General features: G+C 38.3%; 4 protein-coding genes and 1 long non-coding RNA gene across 7 annotated transcripts; 2 read left to right on the plus strand and 3 right to left on the minus strand.

Moving 5' to 3' along the window:
• The first annotated feature begins 3,224 nt into the window (after positions 1-3,224).
• Positions 3,225-5,650, plus strand: LOC125194358 (vesicle-associated protein 4-1-like). The gene is made up of 7 exons (XM_048092533.1): positions 3,225-3,587; positions 3,725-3,795; positions 4,084-4,165; positions 4,301-4,413; positions 4,996-5,073; positions 5,144-5,263; positions 5,374-5,650. Exons 1-7 carry the CDS (start codon positions 3,338-3,340, stop codon positions 5,431-5,433), a joined length of 774 nt encoding a protein of 257 aa, XP_047948490.1. The 5' UTR covers positions 3,225-3,337; the 3' UTR covers positions 5,434-5,650.
• A 337-nt stretch (positions 5,651-5,987) lies between these two features.
• On the minus strand, positions 5,988-8,054 carry LOC125194357. Its single transcript, XM_048092532.1, has 2 exons — positions 7,427-8,054; positions 5,988-6,513 (listed from the first exon to the last, which is right to left on the minus strand). Exons 1-2 carry the CDS (start codon positions 7,871-7,873, stop codon positions 6,154-6,156), a joined length of 807 nt encoding a protein of 268 aa, XP_047948489.1. The 5' UTR covers positions 7,874-8,054; the 3' UTR covers positions 5,988-6,153.
• Positions 8,055-9,322: 1,268 nt separating this feature from the next.
• On the minus strand, positions 9,323-10,403 carry LOC125196973. Its single transcript, XR_007171967.1, has 2 exons — positions 10,084-10,403; positions 9,323-9,911 (listed from the first exon to the last, which is right to left on the minus strand). It is a non-coding gene; the product is annotated as an uncharacterized LOC125196973 (long non-coding RNA).
• A 49-nt stretch (positions 10,404-10,452) lies between these two features.
• Positions 10,453-11,663, plus strand: LOC125196972 (chlorophyll a-b binding protein 13, chloroplastic-like). Its single transcript, XM_048095648.1, has 3 exons — positions 10,453-10,607; positions 10,687-10,848; positions 11,082-11,663. Exons 1-3 carry the CDS (start codon positions 10,491-10,493, stop codon positions 11,589-11,591), a joined length of 789 nt encoding a protein of 262 aa, XP_047951605.1. The 5' UTR covers positions 10,453-10,490; the 3' UTR covers positions 11,592-11,663.
• On the minus strand, positions 11,608-18,764 carry LOC125196970 (myosin-2-like). Of its 3 annotated transcripts, none has more exons than XM_048095644.1 (23): positions 18,292-18,764; positions 17,883-17,981; positions 17,668-17,811; positions 17,428-17,578; positions 17,291-17,318; positions 17,031-17,199; positions 16,857-16,920; positions 16,713-16,726; positions 16,536-16,620; positions 16,228-16,331; positions 15,931-16,069; positions 15,604-15,722; positions 15,350-15,502; positions 15,133-15,222; positions 14,853-14,930; positions 14,607-14,765; positions 13,934-14,134; positions 13,485-13,690; positions 13,270-13,405; positions 12,983-13,112; positions 12,788-12,901; positions 12,477-12,712; positions 11,608-12,249 (listed from the first exon to the last, which is right to left on the minus strand). In XM_048095644.1, exons 1-23 carry the CDS (start codon positions 18,553-18,555, stop codon positions 11,794-11,796), a joined length of 3,339 nt encoding a protein of 1,112 aa, XP_047951601.1. In that variant the 5' UTR covers positions 18,556-18,764; the 3' UTR covers positions 11,608-11,793. The 3 variants fall into 3 exon arrangements, with proteins under 3 accessions (XP_047951601.1, XP_047951602.1, XP_047951600.1); XM_048095645.1 differs by having other exon boundaries at positions 15,133-15,219; positions 17,883-17,984; XM_048095643.1 differs by having other exon boundaries at positions 17,883-17,984.
• Positions 18,765-24,737: the final 5,973 nt, after the last annotated feature.

Raw genomic sequence — 24,737 nt, forward strand, 5'->3', positions numbered from 1 at the left:
GCGCCGGCGCCCGTGCTCGTGCTCGTGCCCGTGCCCGTGCCCTTGTCCTTGTCCTTGGACTTGGACTTGGATCTTGGCAATTGGTCCGTACCGTGCCCGTGCCCGTGCCCTTGTCCTTGTCCTTGTCCTTGTCCTTGGACTTGGATCTCGACAATTGGTCTTTGGGTGGTCTTTGGCCGGTTGTTCTTTGGGCCCGGGTCGTGGGCTTGGTGCTTGGGCCTAGTTGCGGGCTTAGCCCAAGTCTAGTGGGTCTAGTTCTTTTAGACCACCACCGTTTCCACGTCGCGAGCCAAGCGGGATGCCACCTCGTCCGTATGACGCGGTAAGCCAACGTGGGCCGACACGTGATAGTCCACATCGTGAACGAATCTAGAAGCTTCTAGACTTAGCCTCTCTAGCTCTGAGCACGTAACGCCCGAACGTTACAGCTCGTAACCGACGATCGTTACGGTCTACCATTAATGACGGCCATTATGGTCGTTGACCCCCTGCAGTGGACTGAGCCTATAAATAGGCTAGCCATTCTAGCATTCTCTACATCAGAAAACTAGAATACACTCTGCATCATACACTCTCTTCTCCCTCTGCATTGTTCTTCTGTCGAAGCTCTGCCCTCTCCTCCATCCAAGTTCGCACGGAGCTCTGCTGATAGCGGTGCTGCTTCATCGAGAGACGTAGCCGTTTTATCTTTGGGGACGAAACGCCAATCCGAAGAGCACTACCGGGCGTATCTCGTCTTGCGGAAAGAGGCCTCCTCGACTCGGCTATTTCCTTTTACGGTTCATTAGTTTCAAATTTTCCGTTGTAATTTTCGTTCAGTTCTTCTGGTATTCCTTCTTGTAATCCCTAAATCTCCAACAAGCTATGGAGGCCTACATGAACCGCGAGATGGAGCGGTACATGCGAAGGGTGGAACAGCAGGCGGTACCTCGCCCTCCACCGGTTGTCCACCGCCGAGCAGTGATTGATCGGGATCACGTAGCTGCACATCAGCGCCTATATGACGACTACTTCGCTCCGGACCCGCGGTTTCTAGTAACCATGTTCGGGGCGGCGTTTTAGAATGTGCAGGGGGTTGTTTATGCGTATCGTTTACGCTTTGGAGGCGTCGATATCTTTATTTCGCTTCAGTGCACGATGCGGTAGATGCGTACACCCGGCCACACCCCTATCCAAAAGTGCACGGCGGCAATCAGGCAGTTGGCCTACGGAGAGGCGCGACAGACATGTGGGATGAGTACCTCCACATCGGTGAGACGACTTCTCCGCAATGTCCGAAGTTTTTCGTCAGGGCGTGATTCAAATTTTCGGTGAGAGAGTACCTTCGAAGCCCTACCCCCTAAGATTGTCGAACTCGACGCAGATGCACGAGGAGAAGCATGGGTTCCCGAGATGTTAAAGATAGATTGTATGCATTGGGAGTGGAAGAACCGTCCGATCGCACTGGAAGGGGACCTACACGACCGGCTACAAGTCAAAGAATCCCACAATGATCCTCGAGGCCGTAGCTGATTACCGGTTGTGGATCTGGTATGCGTATTTTGGGGTAGCCGGGTCGAACAACGACCTCAACGTTCTCAACTCGTCGCCCCTCTTCAACGAGAAGTGTCAGGGCATCGGTCCAGCCGTCTCATTTGTGGCCAACGGCAACCGGCATGATATGGGCTACTACTTGGCGGATGAGATATACCCTAGGTGGCCCGTCTTTGTGAAGACAATCAGGCACGCGGCGAGATGACAAGAAGGCCTACTTTGCGGAACGATAGGAGTCGGCGCGCAAGGATGTGGAGCGCGCATTTGGTGTGCTCCAGTTTCGATGGGCGGCAATTAAGGATCCAACGCGTTTGTGGGATGTCAAATGCGTTTCCCAAATAATGTACGTCTCGCATTATCATGCACAACATGATCGTCGAAGACGAAGGCGTACAACCGACTAGTTGGGCCAATGACGATGAAGCCGATCCAAGCCACGGAACGGCCACCCCTAGCGTACGACATGGGATACCTCTCGATGAAGTCGGCCGCCTCAAGGAATATGCCGACATGCGCCAAGTGGATGCTCATATTCAACTCTAAAAGGATATAATTGAAGAGTTGTGGGCACGGAAGACTGCACGCCGATAGTTTTTTTTCTTTATTTTGTAATTTATTTTTTTAAATGAATGTAATTTTTTTAATGCAATTAATGAATTTTCCCGTATATGTCTCGTAAATTTAATTCCGCAATTTAATCGTAAATTTAATTCCGTAAATGTAATTTTTTTTTAATTATTTTTATTGCGGCTGGCCTATGGCTGACCTAAATCTAATGTGACAGGTGAATTTTTAGTGCTGCTGACGTGACAGAAAGAAAGAATAGCTGACCAATGGCTGATCTATTTCTATCGTGGATACTCTAAGGAGTATACACCATAAAAAGTATGTAACAAAATCAAGCTACTGTTTTCACTTTAATAAAAGTCATAACTCATAACACACACCATAAAAAGCCAAATATTTCAAGCCTCTTGGATTGTAGGAAATTTCAATTTAATCGTATTTAAAAATAATTGCGGCTAAAAAAACAAACGCGTGAGTCTGAGCGGATGCCAACTCTCAATAAAACGTTTTTGAACACGCATTTGACGTCCGAACTTGCGCGTCCACCTCAAAAATACACTCATTTCTATTTCATCTCTTTGTAGTACTATATCAATGTCACTATTTCACCTAAAAATATAAATACTTGTAGCTGTGTGTTTTTTGATCGGATGCTAATTTAAATGCAACTAGCATTATTAGATCAGAAATTATTAAATTCCGACCATCAAGTGAATTCAACAAATTATTCTAAAAATAGTTATTTTGTGCACACTATTTAATGCCAAAGTGACAAATCTCATAACCACTGCCCAAAAGTTTTATTCTTAGTTAAAAATTAATACTCCATAATAAATGCATCACAATTAGACATCGCTTAAAATTTAAATATCAAAGTTAAGATCCCACATGGTGATAAGCTGATAATGGTCTCATACGATAGATTATTGTTATATTATAATTTCAGAAAAATAGGTATATTTAGAAAAGAGAGTTAGTTGAATCTTTATCAACATTTATATAATCTTAAGACTTCTTAAAATGTTGCGAATGATTAAACGACTTTTAGCATAATTGGCTTGATTATAGAAATTAAATTGAAACAATATTGAGACGCGTATAATATATAAATGCTCTCATTGTATTGACTTTTCTACAAACAAACACAACTCTGCAATTGAGTCAACTAATATTCCACACCCCAAAATCGGAACTCGAAACGTAATCCGTTGGCGAATTGCGGTGGTTTTTGTCGCGAATGGCGATAGCTGACCGTCGCCACAACAAGTGGCTGATTTGCCCTCTCTGGCGCTCATCGGCGTCTCCTCCTTCTCCATCTTCCACTCAGAATCTTCAACCTCAGTCGCAGAATCATCATAATAGTCACCAAAACGGCGTCGCCTCGGCCAACGCCCGCTCCTCCTCTACGGTCTCCTCTGTCGCCAGATCGCTCATCCCTGGGCGGCGGAGGCTCCGCCTCGATCCTTCCAGCAAACTTTACTTCCCCTGTGAGTTGCGGTTGACTCTGTTTCACTTCTCAAGTTTGATTTTGAATGAGAATTTTGTTTTGATTTGATTGATTGATTCGCGGTTTCCGTTATTCTCTCTCTGTTTAACTCTAATTGAACTAATTTGAATGCTGAAGACGAACCGGGGAAGCAGGGGAGGAGCGCTGTTCGGATTAAGAATTCCAGCAAGTCTCACGTTGCTTTCAAGGTAATTTTGGCCTGGTTTTGATCATTCCAATTTTACTTGAAATTCCGTAAAATTTAGTGTCGATTGTGCTATTGTTGGATGAGATACGGCTTGCATATTGCTTAGTTATTTAGTTCATTTCGTCTGAAATAAGATTATCGAACCTTCAATACTCGTATTTACTTTATTGTTCGTTGGCATCGCATACTCATCGTGTTCGTGTTGGCCTCTGAATGTCAATGATATGCAATATCTGTGTGTGATCTAATGATGTAAAAGTGGCTTGACAAACTCTTTTTTCTCCATTAGTTTCAAACTACTGCACCGAAAAGTTGTTATATGCGACCGCCTGGAGGCATCCTTGCTCCTGGAGAAGGCCTAATAGCTACTGGTAACTTTTGTGGTCCTTCATTGCTATATAGGTGGACAATATCAATTTCAATTGGAATTGAAAGAGCAGAAAAGCTTTCTTATGGTTTCCTTGTGCAACTTGATACTTGTATCTAAGATAAATTTTCCGTGGCAGTATTCAAGTTTATGGAGCTTCCTGAAAACAATGAAAAGAATCAGAAGCGCAAAGTTAAGTTCAAAATCATGAGTCTTAAGGTGAAACAAGGAATAGATTATGTGCCTGAACTGGTAAGTCTTATAGTATCATTACATTTTGTGATGTAGTACTATGGGTATCATTACATTTTGTGATGTAGTACTATGGGTATCATTACATTTTGTGATGTAGTACTAATATTGTGTTTCATTGTGAAGATTTAATTTTAAGGGATGGAGTTCAAACTTCAAAGGACTCCAGTTTACATCATGGTCCATGGTGATTAAAAAACTCAAAGTGGAATTGGGTGTTACAAGTTACAACTTACATGATTAGAGATTTCATTACAACACGAATTCATGCAAACAACCATATACATACATTGAACCATAAATCCAAATCTTTCAATCAGAGGTGGTGCAGTTTGTCTGGAAGGTTAATTTAGCTAAGCACTTAGGTTTAACAGATGAGAGACCATAAAATGCAAATGTATTCTTTTATCTAGTAGGGTTATAATATTGCACTTAGGAGTATCACTAACTGTCTAGTGCATTAGAAACCCCCTCGTCTCATATTTGGCTAGTTTTCTCAATTTATTTGCATAAGTTCAGTTTAATCTGTAGCATTGGCAAATCCTAGATCTTTTTAACTTGCAATTTGAGATTTTTGTGCAGTTTGAAGAGCAAAGGGATGAAGTGATAGTTGAGCGTGTGATGCAGGTGGTTTTCCTAGATCCAGAGCGCCCCAATCCTGTAAGCATTAATAAATGAAAGCCTTGTTATCTTTCCGTTGTTTAAGACCATGACATTATGCATGATATAGGCACTTGATAAGCTAAAGCGCCAATTGGCTGAGGCTGATGCTGCAACAGAGACCCGCAAAAAGCCCCCAGCAGATGCAGGTCCAAAAGTGATAGGCGAAGGTCTTGTTATAGACGAATGGGTGAGTTGTTATTGTATACTTATGTTGCCATATCACCATGAAAAAAAAGTTCCATGTATCACAAGGCTGTAGAATCCCTTCTAACTCTTCTGCTCATCTATCTCTCTCAGAAAGAACGAAGGGAGAAATATCTTGCTAGGCAGCAAGTTGAAGCAGTAGACTCGATGTGATTTTTGCTAATTTTCATTTGATGTCTGATCGATTTTTCTGTCCGGTGGAAGTTGTGCACGACTGAGGAAGTTCTCAATGCGTAGGGTAAAAGTAAAATAATGGCTATGTAATTGTATGTGAGATAAAATGTATGTAATAGGTTTGGTCCCTGTGTTTGTTTCATGTAAATATCTTCTAGTGTTGGCAGAAATTAAAATTTCCATTCTTACGCAATAAGCACGAATTGTTATATAAACATAAAGCCTTACATTAATCCTAAATCTTCTTGAAAAATAAATGTTGTAGCGTATAATGTGTAATGTATGTCTTCTTCTTTCCTCTCCCACTCCCAAACGACATTATAAAAAACCTCTTTCTTATGAAGCAATACTTTGGAAATTTTGCAATCATTTTGTATAGAAATTAACCAAATAAGGAATAGTTAGAATAACCACTCCCAAAAGATGGAAATACATATCTTTAAACTTGTTCCTGTATTTAGGAAAAATAAGATAAAAATAGAGTTAGAAACTAATAGTATGAAAGCAATCTAACCACCATCCATGCAAAACCCTAGACAAACAGCACCCCACAAAGCTTGGCATAGATAGATATTGTCTTTGCAAAATACAATACCAACTCTCAATCCAAGAACATACATTACACATATCTGTGCGTGCATTTCATTTCATCATTTAGAATCGACAATCTCGCAATAATCCAAAAAAAAAAGGTAAATCTCAAAGCTTCTCCGGCAACTTAAATCTCTGCGAGCCAAGAATGCGATGAGACGGGGCTTCGACGAATAGGGCAAGCCCACATTTGGCAGCATTGAAGCCTTCCCAAAGAGAAAAATTGAGGGTCCCCGCGAGAGTTTTCCTGGCGGATATGTCTTTGACGGAGCAGAGCTTGTCGAGGCGTCGGACGATGTAGTCGTTGGCGAGGACGCGGCCCTTGTTGACGCCCTCGTAGCAGTCGGTGACCATGCCGGACTCGTAGAGAGCAACCATGACATTCACACCTTCATGATCCACCTTTGATCGCAGAGCCCCTGTTAGTGTCACTTGCAATGTCTCCAGTGTTGGCTTCTCGAAACTCGCCTGAAGTTGTTAATTCATTGCATCATCACCATGACTTAACACTAAACCATATTCAAATACATAAACCCTCCGTCCTCCATTAATTGACACCAATTTACTTTTTCATCTATCCCCGATTAATTGACACCTTACTTTTTAAGTACCGTACTACTTTTGGTAAGAACCCTACATTCCATGACTAATTCAATTCACTCACATTTTTATAAATGTACTACTTTCGTCCCATAATAAGATTCACATTTTACTATTTCGGTCTGTCCCACAATAAGAGTCACATTTCAATTTTAACAAAAATGGTAAGTAGGTTTCACACTCTACCAACTTATTTCACTCACATTTTATTATACAACTAATATAAATAAGTGGGACTCATAGGCCACTAACTTATATTCAACTCTATTTTATTTACATTTCTTAAAATATATGCCCACACCATGTCACTCATATTAACTTCAACTCAATTTTATTTACATTTCTTAAAATATGTGCCCACACCATGTCACTCATATTTTGGGACGAAGTAGCAATATAAGTAAGATTCACATCTCACTAACTTTTTCCACTCGCTTTCCAATATATTTCTTAAAATATGTGCCAAATTAAACGTGTCAATTAGTGAGAGACGAGGGAATATTAAAATGACAAATTTCTAGATTTAGGGCACAATTAATATCCTCTAATATACAATTAATGAAACACCTTCTGATAATGAAGATTAGTGATCAAATGTCAATCCAAAATTAGTGAAATGGACGGAATACCTAAATTGAAGTGGAAGAGTGTAGTTTGATGCTTGATACTATTTGATCTTAATCATAATTAATAGAGTAATTCATATCAATAGAGCAAGGTTGACAATAACAATGGGATTCTTGAGAGGTAGAATTGACTGCGATTGAATTGAATTTCAAACCTGGAAGGTTGGAGCAGGGAATCTTGGGGCAGAGGCGATGCAGGAGAGCATAGCCTCCTCATCATTGGCGATACACTGCGCGTGACCCTGAACAACGATTTGGGGGGTGAACATCGTGTCGAGGTGAAGGGACTCCACGTAGGCCTTTTGGCGCACGGTCCATTGGCTCGATCCGAAGGGATCCTTCCACCCCATATAATCCCAAATGTCGACGTGATACGCCAGCAGAATCAGCGGCGCCTCCACCGCGAAGTCGCCCCGCCCCAGCCGCGAGAACAGCAGCTCCGCCTCCGGCGAGCTCGCGCACCCCTGCGACGAGAAAAGCTCCACCAGCACCGCACCGCCTCTGCGCTGCTCCTCCGCCGCCACGTCCACCGTCGCCGCCTTCTCGCTGTCGCGATCGTGATCGGATCGGCGCCGGAAACAGCTCAGGAGACGGGGCGCCATTGTGTATAATGTCGTCCCCGATCGAAACCAATTTTTTTTTTTTTTTTTTTTTTAGGGATTGGTGTTTTGGGTTTTGGGGGAAACTGAAGGGAAGGGAAAGAGTCGTAGGAATATGGAGGTGGAGATGAACGAGAAATAGAGAGGTGGCGAGACAAATGTGGGGATTACGGCTAGCCGTATTTAAATTTAATTACTTTTGTTAGCTATAAACATTGCTATAATTTCAAATGTCGTTAAATTTTGATAATATTTTTATTTTTATTAATGCATATTGTATTAATTTAGTGAGGGTGATAGTAATTATTGAAAAAATATGTTACGAATGAAATATTTGCATTTAATATGGATTGTGGAAATATTCGATTCTTAGGTGAAATTTATTCGGATTGATCATCAAAGTAATTATGGATAAATTCTGTTGATGTGCTGGACCTGGTATGGTCGATTGTGATCAATTTTGTTTTAATTTATTTAGAAAAATTAGTGTATCACGATTAGTTGATGGTGGAAGTGGGTGACACGTTAATAGTTTGAAAAGGGAAGGTGGGTGGTGTGACAGTGGAATCTTAACCATATGCTATTAATCATATAAATCTCACCACCTTCACCATACTACCCAGAACTTTTATACTTTTATTTAAAACATCTGTTCGTTTACCAGTACACCTTTCATCCATCATTTATAATATCATTCTCACTCAACACGAGTTTTAAAAAATTATTTAACTTTATTAAAAAAAATAAAAATAAGTTAATTAAATATAAATTCTATTTTTATATATTAATTTTATAATAAAATATAAATGTAATAAGTTAATGGAATGACGGTATCCATTTACCTAAAATAAAAATTAAAAAAAAATGAGACTTTAAATCGAGAGCATCCAAAAATAGCAAAATGAGATATTTTTTCATGAACGAAGAGAGTATTTATTTTATCAATAGATGCTATTTTTGAACAAAATTCCTAACATTAAAGCAGTTGGTCTCAGAATTTAGCTACAAACTCATTTTTCAACTGTCATGTTAGTTTTTTTAGATTCTAACCCCAAAAGTTACAATGCAGTTTTACTCAAATTCAGCCTCATCTTTTAACATACTCCATTCGTCCCATAATAAGGGTCACATTTAATCATTTCGATATGTCCATAATAAGAGTCACATAAAATCATTCGTGAAAGCAATTGCAATATGAATTAATTTTTTTTTTAAAGATAATAGACTCATTTTGCAGGTGTTTTGGTTGCTCAAGGAAAAAGAAAAAAAAAGGACAAAGATTAAAGTTTAAAAAAAAAGCGACTAAAATAGCATTGAACGAAGCAAGCGGACCACTGGGTTCATCACACGAACTTATTGAACCACTCAAAGTCTCAAATGGCACCGAATCACCGATCGACCAGAACTGAACTAGTGGATCATTGGATTTGGCTCTGCCAACTCAGCAAACTATGAGAAATCAAGAATATGTCCAAAACCAAGTAAGCGATTCGCTAGGCATGTCGTATCCTACAGAGCAAAGCCAAAGGACCAATGGGTTTGACACTGCAAACTCAATTGACCACTAAATGGGTGAGATTTTATGCCCAAAAAAAAAATGCAAATTCAAGCTAAAATTCACTCAATCTCTCAATTATAAAAAGACTCCCAAGATCATTATTAGAGATTTAGAGACACTAAACTTTAGAGAGAAAAACTAAAGAAAATCAAGGATTCCACGACAAGAGCACGAGCAACCAAGGTTGACCATTTTCAATCTTCCACCGAGAAATTTGTCCACTCTATGGTATCTTAATATATTAAATTCTCGTTACTGGCCGCCAACGTATTTACGATGAGCAAAAATCATTCTCGGCACATGCTGAAATATACTCGAAAGTATTCATCTCCCCATTGTGGTTGCTCGAAAAAATAATCTCGAATGAGCCTAATTTGGGCGGCTTCTTTCTGTCCACGATGGATGTAGCGGCGACTTCTTTATGCAAGAGGAGGAGCAGTAAGGTTCTCAACTTCTCGTAATACCCTTTACTATGTTGCTCCGCTAAAACAATCAACCGAGCTATTTACTCAGCGTCAATCACACTTGAATTGAGAATGGAAATTAAAGAGAAAATTGAGTGTGAGAATTTTTTTGATGTAAAAAATTATGTGATGAATAAGGTATATATGAATGATTTTGGAATAAATTAGACGATAAAATAAATGAAACATACAAAAAGAAAAAATCGGTAATCATATTTGAGTGAAGACACTTGAAACGCGTCTCGCCGTCTTCCCCGCATCCTGTCTCGGCGGGACAAGACATGTATTTTTTTCTCCTCGACCGTTGCAGATGCTCAAAAGTTTGCCACATTTATGAATTAGGAATTATTATGCGAGATGGCAATGAATAAACAAACTCCTATTTCAATAAATAAATTTCGGATAGAGAGGATATGATGCCAAGATACATGAAATCCTTAATGGGCATGCGATTGGCTGGGTTTTCCACTTGAACTCCCACCAGCCACATTTTTTCACATACAATCTTCACCACTCATCTCTCCACACACTCTCTCTCTTTACATAAAAGCAACCTCCAACTTCAGCTCCAAGCACAGACAAAAATAATCTCAAATAAATGGCATCAATGGCTAGCTCCACTACCCTTGTGAAAGCAACCCCATTCTTGGGCCAAACCAAAAATGCCAATCCTCTTAGAGATGCTGTCTCAATGGGCAATGCCAAATACACCATGGTAATAATCACAACAATGTTATTATAATAAACTTATGCATTTGCTTTGTTGCTAATGATGATATGATTGTGTCCAACAGGGTAATGACTTGTGGTACGGACCGGACCGTGTCAAGTACTTGGGACCCTTCTCAGCTCAGACTCCTTCCTACCTCAACGGAGAATTCCCCGGTGACTACGGATGGGACACTGCCGGTTTGTCTGCCGATCCCGAGGCCTTCGTCAAGAACAGGGCGCTTGAGGTAGTCTTTACCCATCACACTATCTTTACTTACTTCTTTGTTTCCTAAAAACAGAAATTCTTCCCTTTTTTGGTCCATTTTCTAAAAATAGTAACTTTCCATTTTAGAAAATGGGCTCCTCAATGCAGTAACACTAATTCCACTACTTTTTCTATTCTTCTCTCTTACTTTACTAATTTAGAATTAAAACCTGTATCGTTTCCAAAGTTAATCTTGAGAAACCCATGCTATAGGTTATTCATGGAAGATGGGCCATGCTTGGAGCTCTAGGATGCATCACACCGGAGGTTCTTCAAAGATGGGTGAGTGTGAAGTTCAAGGAGCCAGTGTGGTTCAAGGCCGGTGCACAAATCTTCTCCGAGGGCGGGCTAGACTATTTAGGCAACCCGAATCTGGTCCATGCTCAGAGCATTCTGGCAATTCTTGGGTTCCAGGTTGTACTCATGGGACTCGTGGAGGGATTCAGAATCAACGGCCTTGACGGGGTTGGAGAGGGCAACGACCTCTACCCCGGTGGCCAGTACTTCGACCCGCTCGGCCTGGCCGACGACCCAGTCACCTTTGCCGAGCTGAAGGTCAAGGAGATCAAGAACGGAAGGCTAGCCATGTTCTCCATGTTCGGATTCTTCGTGCAAGCTATCGTCACAGGAAAAGGACCTCTCGAGAACCTTCTGGATCATCTCGACAACCCTGTTGCTAACAATGCTTGGGTCTACGCCACCAAATTTGTCCCAGGATCATAATCAAGCATATAATGTATAGATATAATGTGTTGTACATTAATATGTATTTGAGTGCATTAATGTTTAGTTCTATTCCATTATTTCAACATAAGGAGAAAGTAAACATTAATTAAATTGCTAATACTATACAAGAATAGAAGAGAGAGAGATTTAGACTTACAATGCATCAACAAAATTGGATATATACAGATGCATGGGTGCTTCATCTCTTACTTTTCCTCCCCCACCATTTCATTCTGTGTTTCTCTGCTTCGATTCTCCCCAGCTTGTACACTTTCGCCTTTGCTTCCTTCAACCTCGCCTTGTAGTCCTTCTTCCACGCTTCGAACCTGTCTCTCAGCCTCCGGAATTCCTCTATCGCGTGTATAGGCGACTGGTCTGACTTGACCTCCACAACTGCATCATTGAATGCACGGCTTCTCTCCTCGAACTCTTGGGTGAGATGGCTCACAGGGTTCAGGCTTGCGTTCGTGTCTCGAGAAGGCAACTCATCGACGCCATTGTTGGCGCGTCTGACTGGGGAGCTACCACCCGGCGTGTGAGTTCTAGATGTGTCCTCGGATTCATAAAATTGAGGCGACTGCGCTTCATCGAGCCTTCTTGCTGGCTTTGTAGCATTTTCAGCAATAAGACTCTTCTTGGCTGCAGCCAAGCTCATCTGCCAAGAAATAGTGCAGGCTTATCAATTTCTATTGATTGATATAAAAGGGGAATCATTCAAAAACTCATTTATATACTTAATATGGCCCCAAAATAAACAGGCCCTGAATACTAAATTCAACCTTCATTTCCCGTTGCTTCATTGGACTAATAGTTTTTCCGTTTGAACGAAACGAATATTATGTCAACCAATCTACGTGTAAATAACTTGCTAAACAAACTCACTTGTAGAGATGTTATTTGCTTTTGCCACATCTCCTCCATGGATTTCATCTTGGATTCATATTCGGACCATCGCGCTTCATATTGCACCACCTGCTCTCTTAAAGCCATATTTTCTGTTTCCTTCTGTCCAACTGTCGCTTCTGCCACCAACACACGCTTCCGTAGCTCTTCAACATATGACTGTTTAGAGTTCCGGAGGTGATTAAATTGTTTACGGGCCAACCATCCACGAATTACTGCACAAGCCAATTAACTGTATTAGGAGGGCACCAGATTGTAACGCATCAGCTATTCCTAAAACAGAAGTTTACCAGACTGTATTCGTGCAATTGCCATAAACTGCTCCTCTGATCCCCCACGGATAACCTGCTTTTGGGACCCGAGTAACGCACCATACTCCTTTCTAGCAATTTCACCGCGAATATCTGCATACATTTGATCATCACCAAGGGTACAAGTGAGATGATGATTCAATAAATGGAACTAGCAGTAGGTGCTGGCCTTACATGATTGCAATGTCACTACTTCTTCCTTGAGTTTACGGAAATCCTGGCAAGCGTGGTGCCCACTGAAACACTTCTGCACCTCAAGAGTACCTTGGATAACTTGTTTTCTAACATCTTCCAAGACATCAATCTGTTGTTCCACCACCACAGCAGAATATCAGGAAATTTAATACAAAATGATGATCAGGTTCCGGAAGCAATGCACAGAAATGCTGCGTTGTCGATGTAATACTGAAGACAAACAGCCAATGAAGTGCAACAGATACTAAAAGCACAGACAAAATCACCTGACTTTTTCGAAAGTATAACTTTGTATAACCAACTTGGTACATCTCTGGCACGATCCCAAACTTCTGCAGAATGGCAATTGACAAACTCAACGGATCTTGACAATCCTTAGGTTCCCCGAGTAGGGACACATACCTGAAATTCACACCAGCATGTCTTCAAAACACTACACAGTAATCACAGAGTGAATGGAAATTAAGATTCGATGCTTCACCTTCGTATAAACTCTTGATGACTAATCCGCACCGGATATCCAGACTTTGAAATCCTGACAACTTGCCGAATCCCACAGCTACGAAGCTGCTCCAGGGCAATGTCTTTTTCAAATGCACCAGGAATCTGCTTGTTATTTGGTCTTATGCAACGAATAAAATGTTGTTTTGTGCTGTCTAGATGTTGTATTAATTTGAACAGCTGCCCCTGCAGTACAGTGCAAAAGTAACAATAAATTTAGCAGAGCATATATGGTGAGAAGTACATGTTTCTAATTAGTACAAATATAAGAGATCATATTAAACTGAAAACCACTGTTTTAATAAAAGGCAAAACATCATGCTTTGATAGAATACCATCAATTTCTCCTATTTTATTTCCTTTTTTCATAATGTGTCAGGATTATGATGAGATTGCTAGAAGACTGAAAGAAAGAACAAGCCTTATCACCTTGAATTTAGTGGCAACACTTTGCTTCTTACACACTGACATCCCTGACTGTGTCGATGCACTGCTCAGGTTCTTGGATTGCTTAAGTAGAGCAGCAAAAAATTGAGGAAGTCGTCCAGTGCAGGATGAGAGTAGCTCAATAATTTCAGAATGTATAGGATCCCGATTCTTTTCCAAGAATTTTCCCGTCTCGTAAAGAACCTATGGTACAAAGCTCACATCAATATAATTAAGCAAGAATAAACTTTATTTAACATAAATGTTAACAATTTCTATATTCAGAATCAAGTGGCATGTGTAACAGATCAGCAAGAGTTTTCCATCACTATGACAAGGATTATCTATCACAAGTCACAAAGACACCCACACTATGGTCTCAAACAATTGTACATAACTAGCACAACTAGCATGTACGGATCAATAAATGTTCCGAAACGATACAAAAAGTCAGAATCAAATGGTAAAAATTGATAGTTTCTATCATACATGAACACTATTTGTAGTTCCAAATCTACTAGTAATTGATTACTAACATAGTAAGATCGATGATGGACAGGTACTACCGCAGAACAACAACAGTCAAAGTCTAAATCTACTTGAGGTTCACTTGCTCTAGCTAAATTATTGGCTGTGTACAGACATTCCTCAAAAGTACAATGACAAGTAAACTAACCTCCCCGGCATGATGCCGAATGCTGAATGTTCCACCTCTTTCTCCTTTAAACCAACGGTTAGTACTGAAGTGATGCTTAAGTTTAGCGGCAAATGTTAAATCGGTAGCTTTGGGAAGATTTGATAATTCATCCAATATAGATATGAATCCAATAGGTGTCTGTTCAAGCAACAATAAACAGAACTACGCCAATCAAAATGTTGCATTGAAAAGGAAAACCTGTACAACAATAAGAACGCTGAGTACCTTCTCAAAAAGATCCACACAATCTTGGTTGTCTTCAAAATCTACCCTTTTCCAGTCAATTCCATCTAACTCATACTCCTGTAAGTGTAAATATGTTTCACCAGCACCATTAACAAAATTGCAATCAAAACAGTCAGCAATAAGTTGATTTATCACTCAGATAATTAAGGCAGAAGAATTCACTTATAAATTCACAAATTGTAATCCTTGCAGGCTCTATTTTGTGAAGTAAAGACAGAAGAAAATAAATGTATGAAGTACTTTTATGTATGATGCTTACTTCTTGCTCAAGTTTGAAGAGATGTTGATTGAAATGGTGCTGGAGCCGCTCGTCAGCATAATTGATGCAAAACTGTTCAAAGCTATTCTTCTGGTGCAAAAAAGCAATCAAAGACTCCAAGTAAGATTACTTAAAGTGGGTTAGTAAAAACACATTATTTAAAGTGGTACATATTGCACCATAATATATGTTGAGGAAAATATCAACCATTGCATACCTTAAGTGACTCAAATCCATACATATCAAGAATGCTTATTGAACGCCCCATATTATCTTTCCCCGTGGAAAGTGACAAGTTCATCTGCTCCACAAGCCAGTCGAACAAGCTCACATAAATAAACATTGCTAATGCATCTCTTGTGTCAATTGCCTAAATATGAGGGAAAATCAACATATCATAAGAGTGATGGTTTTGCAATCAAATCATCATGTAAATTATGCAAGTAACTATTGATCTTCAAAATTATGAACCTGTTCAAGTGTCAAAGATTTGGTGACCTCATCCTTTCCAGCTCGTACTCTCCGGGTTGACATTGTAAGTATCAAGTCTTGCTCACTACAGCCCATCAAGGCAGCAGCATTTGTAACAGCTGTAGATAGGGAAATTAATTCAGATTGTTAAGTCAAAAGATAATCATAAACCTTATCTTGATGTTGTAGAATGTCTTTTGCATCTAGGTGCACCCCTAGCTTTTTACTCCCTACATATATTGGAAAATATATAACAAAAACCGAAGTTTTGAAAAGATGATGACTAATAAAAGAGGATTAGGAAAATGAATTAGAACATGCAGATACCTTCATCAGAAACAACCTCAATGTGCTTTTGATTGTCAGTTACAAGAAATGATATGTTTCCAAGCCACAAAACTGCAGCAATCATCTCGAAGGCATGTTCCTGGTCTTCTTTACATATTCTGATAGAATCTAAGGCTCCCTAAGGAGAGAAAACATATGCCGGAATTAATAAATTATGCTCAGATAAGGAATATACTGAATAGATTAGAAAGTTCTAAGGCAACAATGTTAGACAAAAAACAAATGGGAGTAGCTAATCAATATACAGCACATATGCAAGCAAGACCAGTCATTTACCATAAGATGATGAAACTTCTGTGCATCATCAATGTTGGGAATCTGCAAACAGTCACTCTGATTGAGATATTTGTATTCAGAAGCACTTCTTAACCTCAGCCTACCTGAAAAAATAACCATGGCTTCCGGTCATAATATTTCCAGAAAACTTATAAATGTGTTCTAGGCAATAAATGAATTTTTTATTCAGGAAAAAGTGCAATGAGTTGTGCATCACCAAGTCCAAAAATATTTGTACTTTTCTCATAGGAGAAAAAGTAACAGACAAAGGTCTAAAACTGAAGTTTGGGGAAAATCTGAGTACGAACCTCGGAGACCAGAAGGCACACCAGAGCAGAGCTGATAAAAAATGTGATAGGACCGCTCTCCTTCGGACAACTGAACAACTCTTGACTGGTCCAACCAACATGGAATAATGTCAATTCCAGTCCATTGTAAATATGCAGACTAGGGAACAAACTCAATGATTTGATAAGCATACTGACCTTTTCAAGGAGGACTGTTCAGAATCGAAGAATTTGACATTGGGCATGCGCAAAATAGCAAAGCCACATCAGAAAAATATGACTAAGAATAGACAAAAATAATATCTTTTCAACGTTCAACTCGATCATTAAAAGCATGCTTACAGGTCTGTATTTTAGCACCACATATTGTCCCAGCAGCATTGAAGTTTATTTCAATTAATTTTCCCTGCACGGATATGGGATGTTACCAAACAAGGTTTTCCTACATTGATTGCAAAACACTAGCACATGAACCCTTTCAAGTACTAGTAAGAAAGAAATTCAGAGAGAACTCACAAATCGGCTGGAGTTGTTGTTCCTGGCTGTTTTGGCATTACCAAAAGCCTCCAGTATACAGCTTGTTTGCACGACTTTAGATTCTATTCCAGCACCACCTCCACCAAGAGCTGCCAAATACTGCATTGCAATCTTAGCCGTCTCAGTCTTTCCAGAGCCACTTTCTCCACTATAAAGTTAATCAAACAAAAACTATTAGAAACAAAGCTACAGCATGGAGCAAGCAAAGGAAGAAGATCGTTACAAAAACTGCAGCTAACCTGATAACTATAGACTGATTTACTTCATCTGCAAATATAAAAAAGTTAGCAAAACGGAAAGTGAACATTAGCAACTTGCCAAACCAATGTTAACAAGGCAAGTATTTTTCTCGAGTATTTAAGGTTTTATATAGCACCTGCTATCATTGCATTGTATGCTGCATCAGCAATAGCATAAACATGAGGACTGTCCAAAAGCTTCTTTCTGTAAGCAGTAACTATATCATCCCCATATAGCTGGACATTTTTAAACGGATTGACCGATAGTAATACAGGGCCTGCCTTACTCTACGTAAAGCAAAGACAAGAAAATTGTTTAGGTTCGAGGCAATCTTTATAAACAAATAAAACGAAAAGGATTTCAAATAGAGAATTACATATATATTATCTTGTGAATATCTACACTGAAGATTGTGGAGAACAGAAGGCTCGTTCAAATAACTTAGTTGTGCAAGATCATCAACTTCGTCAAGTATTAGCGGATTGGCTGGTAGAAGGTCTTGTGTGGGAACTGTCACAGCCTATAGTGATAAAGCAATGAGTGAAAAATTCAACAAAAGCAGTGAAGAGATGAAAGAGCAAATGAACTAACACTTCCGTCCGTTAGCAGAACCAAAGCTTTCTCCCCCAGGTTTGATTTTATCTGACCGGATTCCCAGCGGTCATCATGTCGCCGACACCAAACACGAAGCTTCTAAAATCATACATCACCACTAACAATGAGTAGCTGAGAGGAAAATTCTAGTTGTAAACTGAAAAATGCTGAGCATTTGGGCAAGATAAAAATGCCAAATCTTACCAAATTATGCCATGAAAGTAGTCACCAGCAAGCATCAAGATGAAATTCAAGCATGCCAACACAATTGTAAAAAAAAATAAGTCTAAGAATATAATCAAAACATCTGCTTATTTGTTGCATCATATAAAACCCAAAGTCTTCAATTTCCTTTTGCATTAAAGAATATCAGCAACCAGAAACAAATTGGATCAAAATCGTCTACCTTATTGATGGGACGCCCTTTGGCATCATCCGAGACAGATCCCGGTGCCACGTGTCCATTGCATTTCTCCCCATCTTCCACTTCCATTTCTTCTTTACTCGTAGGCAACGGCCTCTTGGCCGACGGAAGGCGAGCACGAGACGTCGGCTTTGGCCTGGGAGGCAGCGGCGGCGGCAAGTCCCTGGGCGTCTGGGTCTCTTCTTCTCGGCGGAGAGAGTCCAGCATTTCCTCCAATGAGCTCCGCGCTGTCGATAAAGACAGCATTTTTCCTCGTCTCACTCACAAAAACCGAGATTGCATTGCTCTAAAAAACTCAGAAGTCATGAAACCACCAAATCAAAGTCGAAAAGGCAGTCTGCAACCGACAAGCTTCCCGCATAAAACACACTCACAATCTGTTGTTTCCGTGAAAGCGAAGTCTAATGAAGATGCTTCCAATTTGTTCAAGACCGAGAAACCGACTTGTAATTATCTGAAATTTGATTAGATTTAAGGATTGCCTGACCGTTGAAGTTTGGTCCTGTAAGAATAAAATGAGTTTGAAATTTAAATTTACTTACAAAATAAAATAATTGTCACAAATCGTAAACTGTTAGTGGATGGGGCCCACAATGTTTCCTACACAGCACGCGCCACTGTTTGGATGACGATTTACACATTTCAGGGTTTGGTTTTTAGTTATTTGTTGGAGTCTATCTATAAATAATTTATTTGATCATTACCCCAAAATTCAATAATTGACTTTTTTGTATTTCGCATATTTAGGTTTGGAGGGACGTTATAATATTTTCAAATTTCGAATTTATACATGCGCTCTCAACATTATTAAATATTGTTGTCTACTTTAAATTTTAGTACTCCTTGTTTACACTTTTTTTTTTCTCATGGCATAATTTCACGTGATTGATACCCTAAAAATTTGTGGACTTCATCATGAATTTGACAAGTTTAGTACTAGTATTCATTTATTTATTTATTGATTGATGGATATTTATAATATTCATTATATTTAATAATGGATATAATGAACCTTTTTATTAAAAGCATCATTTATGTACATTAATTTATTGGCCGAACTATAAGTATTAAGGTGTTCACGGTTCACCTACCCATGACAATTGCTCCGATAAAATATTATTCCTAAAAATCATGCCTATATTAACATAGAGAGACAATTTCTTGAATTAATGTGGAAATAAAAATGTGAAGGACTTCGGATACGACAACCTTTCTATAGAGAGGCTAAAAATTAGTTAAGGTATATGCCCACTCTTTTCTTCTCTCTTATTTTTATAGCACCATGTTTTTAAAGAGAAAAAAAAAATTAGCAAAGTTAATTTCCAAATTTGATTTTTTAAAATGGCTAGTGCACAAGCACAAATGATAGAATTCCATGCGACAAGCGCAATCATTGTATTGTATTGAATATAACTTTATAGGTGATTCACAAATACTACTAAGATTTGGTTCAGTCCTATCATATTCAAACAACATTCCTAATGTGCAAGCATTTCTTAGTTTATATCAAGAGTATTTCGAGTATTTTTGTCTACACTCTGAAAATGATATTGTACTACAAGACTATAGCAAATGATTTTCTTTTTGTTTACTAAGTGCTAGTATCATATACTCCAATATGCCATGACAACATATTATGTGGAAGATGGTAAATACTTTTCGGACAAGATTACGACACACTGTAACACAAAATATCATCATAATTTTTTTTTTGGACAAAATACCATCACAATATTCAATTAACATTGCCATTTGTTATAAATTATGTGAATTAATAAGTTTTTGCTTCATTTTTAGTTCGCTACTCAAAAACAAAAATCTATGACTAAAGTTTGTCGACTACTTTCAATTATTATCACTTTTCGTCCACTATCTTTTTGACAATCATTCATCTTTTCATAAAAAGAAAAATAAAAAAAGGAAATTAACATTAATTAAATATGGATAACGTCAATAAACCTCTATTTTTAATACTAATACTTTCCAAGGCAAAGTTTGACTTAATATTGAATAAAGTAGTATTTCTCTATCCGCCATTAAGAGTTCCAGTCAATTTTGGACACTCGTTTTAACAAAATAATGATAAATAGTTAAAGTGGAGAAATGGTAAAGTAAGAGAGGGAATAACTTAAATAAGACTTTTTTCTTAATATTATTCCCTCTCTTACTTTACCATTTCTCCACTTCAATTATTTATTAATATTTTTACAAAACGAGTGCGCAAAAGTAACCGAGACTCCTAATAACGAATGGAGGGAGTACTATTGTACTAGTATTCTAGGTCGAGTTATTGTGCATGTACTAGACAATCGCCGCGCATATGTCGAAATATTTAGAGGGAACTATAAATACAGACCATGTTTGTTGTCATTATCCTATAAGGGAATGTAATTTAATTTCCATAATTTGAGAATCATAGTAATTTTTTTTTCTTTTTCAAACTTTTAGACTTTTACATATTTAAATATTTGATTTCTACATTATTCTTTTTCTTGTTTTACTATTTTTTTATTTTAACTATTTATAATAATTTTTATAAACTGAGTGCAGAAAAGTCAACAGGACACCTAATGTGGGACGGAGAGAGTATTTTTTATACAACTTTTATTAGTACTCCTATTATTTATTTATTTTTAATGTAATTTAAATTTATAAATCATGCTTAATTATAATTATAATAATAATAATAATAATAATAATAATAATAATAATTATTATTATTATTATTATTATTATTATTATTATTATTATTATTATTATTATTATTATTACTACTACTACTACTACTTATAACTACTAATTTACTAACACAATTATAATATTATTTAAATAATAAATCATATAATATTAAATAATTATTTGAGTATTTATTTATAATTAATAAATAAAATAAATTTAAAATTATAAATTATATTCAATTATGATACCATTAAATAACTAATTATAATACTAATAGTATGTTATTATTATATTATGTTATTATGATATTATAAATTATACTAACATGTTAAAAAAATCTTAATCTAATTATTTAAATTAGGCTTATGATAAAAAAATATAACAATGAGTTATTATCATTATATTTTTAATTAATAATTTATTAAAAATCTTATTATAACTTAAAGATATTGATTATATTACTATTATTAATTATTTTATTAATGAAAAGTTATTTACTATATATTTTTAGTTTAATACTTAAATAATATACTACAAAATTTAAAAATCTTGATAATTTTTTTAAACACGGGAAAGTAAAGTTGTTAGGAATCATAATCCAATGATTCATTTTCACATCCTACCAACTTTACTTTCCTGTCAAACAAATGATCATTGTTTTATAACAATTGAATGTTAGAGCATCCACAATGGATGCCCTAGTGGAAGCCCTAGTGAGAGCTCTAGTGGTTGCCACGTCAGCATGCCCTATCTTTCTGCAATGGTGGAGTCCTAGTGCATGCCCTATCTCTTATCCACTTTTCATTTCAATTTTAAATCATTATTTTTTAATTTTGTTTTTAATTACTATAAAATACCAAAATATATTATTGTAAACACCACAAATGCTAAAAAAAAAAAAAAAAAAAAAAAAAAAAAAAAAAAAAAAAAAAACTACATTACTTAATAGAAAAGTGGAACTACATCATACTTAGATAAAAAAAAAAAAAAAACTACATTAAAACTAAAATACTAAAAAAAGAAAAAACCAAACTAGTCATCTAAATTCAACCTCTGCGCCAAATTCTTGATCATATTCTTAGTCCTCTGTCGGGCTTCCGGATCGGTTTCTTGACGAAGGCTGTTTTGGGCGTCAAGTATAAACCTATACTCAACCACCTCGCGGTAACCTCCGAACTCCTCGATCGCCCGTCCATGAGCTGAACAGATGGAGGAGGCGCAGCCTGCGGGAGGCCGCTGATCCAGACGCGCCCGCCTTCGCCTTCCCTTTGGCCTGGGCTTTGGCAGCCTTGGTACCAATGGGAAGTCTAAAAGTAGACGTAGGCGTGCCGGAACTCCCTTCCAGCTCAGCGTTCAGATCCACAGGAGATGGGCCGCTGCTCGTGTAATCGCCAGCGGCGGTGTTCTTCGTCCGCTTCGGAGCCGAGGATCCAACCGGTATCCTCCCGTTGAACTTCCCTTTGTCCTTCAAGATCAACCAAACATTGTACAGCTTGAACTGCCCGAACTGTCGTTGGTATTCAGACAACGACTTGTTGAGGACATCCTCCATGCTCTCACCGCTAGTCCTTCCGTCCCTGTTCCTGTTGTAGATATAGCAGAAGTTGTTGATGTGGACCTTGATCCGATCCCAACACTTGCGCAGCTGAACCTTGGTTCGATTGAATGCGCACTTCGGTTTCACCTCGTTGTAGCGTTCCTCAATGCGATCTCACATCCTGGCCGAAGTCTGGTTGTTGGAGGCTATCGAATCCTCCGATACATCGACCCAACACTGAGCCACCTTCAGGTACTCATCCAACTCGTAGTCAGTACGCCCTGTTGCGTACTCCTCGTTCGGCTCGTCGTGTGGGAGTGGGACTGGGACCGATGGCGCCTTTTCTTTCCGCGCCATCTTCTTCCTCCCTTTCTTCGGCGGCGGCCGCACAGGGGCAGGAGGTTGCCCACAACTAGGCTCCATATCCTCAACCCGATAACAGAGTCGGAGACGAAAGTGGATCCTACAGATCCGGGCGTCTCAACCCGGTAGTCTTCGTGGCCGGGCCACCGGGCGCCGCCGCCGCCGCCGCCTCCTCCAAACATCGGCATATCGTCGTCGACATTATTCGGGCTTGGGTATTGACTCGAATCCATTGTTGAAAGTGTGGATATTGAGAGAATATAGAAGAGAAAGTGAAAGGTTTGGTGTGTGAAAAGTGAAGAAAATGGAGTATTTATAGTGGTTTAAATTAGGGTTAAATAATTAAAAAAAAAAAAAAACGAAAAAATCGGGCTCGGGCTCGGGCGCGCCTCTGCAATGGGCGCCCGATCTCACGCCCGATCGATCGGGCGGACGATCGGTCGCGATCGAACTCTCGGTCGCGCTCGGGCGTGACCGAGGCCTGCAATGGATGCCCGACCACGCCCGAGCCCGATCTCGGCCGATCGGGCGCGCGATCGTGCATCCATTGTGGATGCTCTTAATCTCTTCGATCTTTAGGTAAATTCTAATATCATTACTATATAATTCCTGAATATAGGGGTAATTATTATATTTTGAGGTGTTTCTACCTTTTTTTTTAAGGATATTTTTAGCGTCTTTTGAATTCAGATGCAAAATTATGCATTGATTATATCTTGTACTATATAATCCGTAATATATCATTCAGAAGGTACCTGAAATGATGTTAAACACTCCATCAGACATTTTCTTTGTGATTTTGATGCTAATATTTACCAGGTACTGCAAATGTGTAAATGTAATTATCTAGATGTCGTTTATGCAGTTCACTATATTATATTCAAAATTATACCTGTTCTATAATTTGAAAATGAGAGAGATAAGAGAGTGGGCCTTGGCAATTGAAGAGAGAAGGTGGAGTGACAGCAAAATTTTAAAATGATTGGGCCCGTCAATTGAGTGCCAATTAAACCTAATCCGGGCTACTACAATTATTTATTTATTTGTTTGTTTATAGTTAGTTTATTTCTATTTTGTTTGTTCTGCTGCATCTGTTTGGTGTTTATATCCTTGCCACTATCGACAAATATCAATTAATTTTCATCTTTAAACTTGTATTTGCCTTTTGATTTTGAGCTTACCATCTGCCAAGCTGTGCCGTTTATCATTTCCCCATTCTCACCCTCACCTAATCTAGTTAAAAGGGCTTGCTTTTATTCATTTAATTTTCTCCTATTTATATTCCAATTGATTCATCTGCACCATGATATTTCAGATACACATGTTGGTACACATTTGGATCCATGATGTACTAAATTACTTCCAATTATACTTTATAAATTCTAATTGGATATTAACTTTTAAACTTGAACTATGGATTAATAATTTTAATCCAACATTGATAAATTCTAGTACTAATTAGGATGGATGCACCGTGCATTTGGATGCACACAAGTTTTTGCCAAATTCTAAACCATGCTTACATTAGAAATTTAGCTATGCTACTTGGATAAAATATACCAAGTGAATATTATAGTACTCCATGTTATTTCATGTATACATTTGAACCACCAACTTTGGCATGACAAAAATGATGATTTTAACTATCCTATAGGCTATATAGGTCATGAAAGTAATATAATGAGCCATAGTTAGACACACTAGGTCCAATAAAATATGTGCAGAATGACTTAATAAATTGGGTGAGGACTAATGTTAAAACACTTCCGGCCCAACAATAAGTTCTAAAAGAAAAGGTCAACCATGCATATAATTTTTTAAATGTTTTATATACCCTTCGGCTTTGGAT

Source organism: Salvia hispanica, chromosome 6, assembly GCF_023119035.1.
Source record: "Salvia hispanica cultivar TCC Black 2014 chromosome 6, UniMelb_Shisp_WGS_1.0, whole genome shotgun sequence".
Lineage (NCBI taxonomy): Eukaryota > Viridiplantae > Streptophyta > Magnoliopsida > Lamiales > Lamiaceae > Salvia > Salvia hispanica.

Coding starts and splice junctions, on each gene's coding strand:
- LOC125194358 (XM_048092533.1), top strand. CDS start 3,338: ATGGCGATAGCTGACCGTCGCCACAACAAGTGGCTGATTTGCCCTCTC. Junction 3,588..3,724: donor CAGCAAACTTTACTTCCCCT/GTGAGTTGCGGT, acceptor TGAATGCTGAAG/ACGAACCGGGGAAGCAGGGG. Junction 5,264..5,373: donor GTCTTGTTATAGACGAATGG/GTGAGTTGTTAT, acceptor TATCTCTCTCAG/AAAGAACGAAGGGAGAAATA.
- LOC125194357 (XM_048092532.1), bottom strand. CDS start 7,873: ATGGCGCCCCGTCTCCTGAGCTGTTTCCGGCGCCGATCCGATCACGAT. Junction 6,514..7,426: donor TCCCTGCTCCAACCTTCCAG/GTTTGAAATTCA, acceptor TAACAACTTCAG/GCGAGTTTCGAGAAGCCAAC.
- LOC125196972 (XM_048095648.1), top strand. CDS start 10,491: ATGGCATCAATGGCTAGCTCCACTACCCTTGTGAAAGCAACCCCATTC. Junction 10,608..10,686: donor GCAATGCCAAATACACCATG/GTAATAATCACA, acceptor TGTGTCCAACAG/GGTAATGACTTGTGGTACGG. Junction 10,849..11,081: donor TCAAGAACAGGGCGCTTGAG/GTAGTCTTTACC, acceptor CCCATGCTATAG/GTTATTCATGGAAGATGGGC.
- LOC125196970 (XM_048095643.1), bottom strand. CDS start 18,555: ATGCTGTCTTTATCGACAGCGCGGAGCTCATTGGAGGAAATGCTGGAC. Junction 16,921..17,030: donor ACAACAACTCCAGCCGATTT/GTGAGTTCTCTC, acceptor ATATCCGTGCAG/GGAAAATTAATTGAAATAAA. Junction 14,135..14,606: donor TTCGGCATCATGCCGGGGAG/GTTAGTTTACTT, acceptor TTTGTACCATAG/GTTCTTTACGAGACGGGAAA.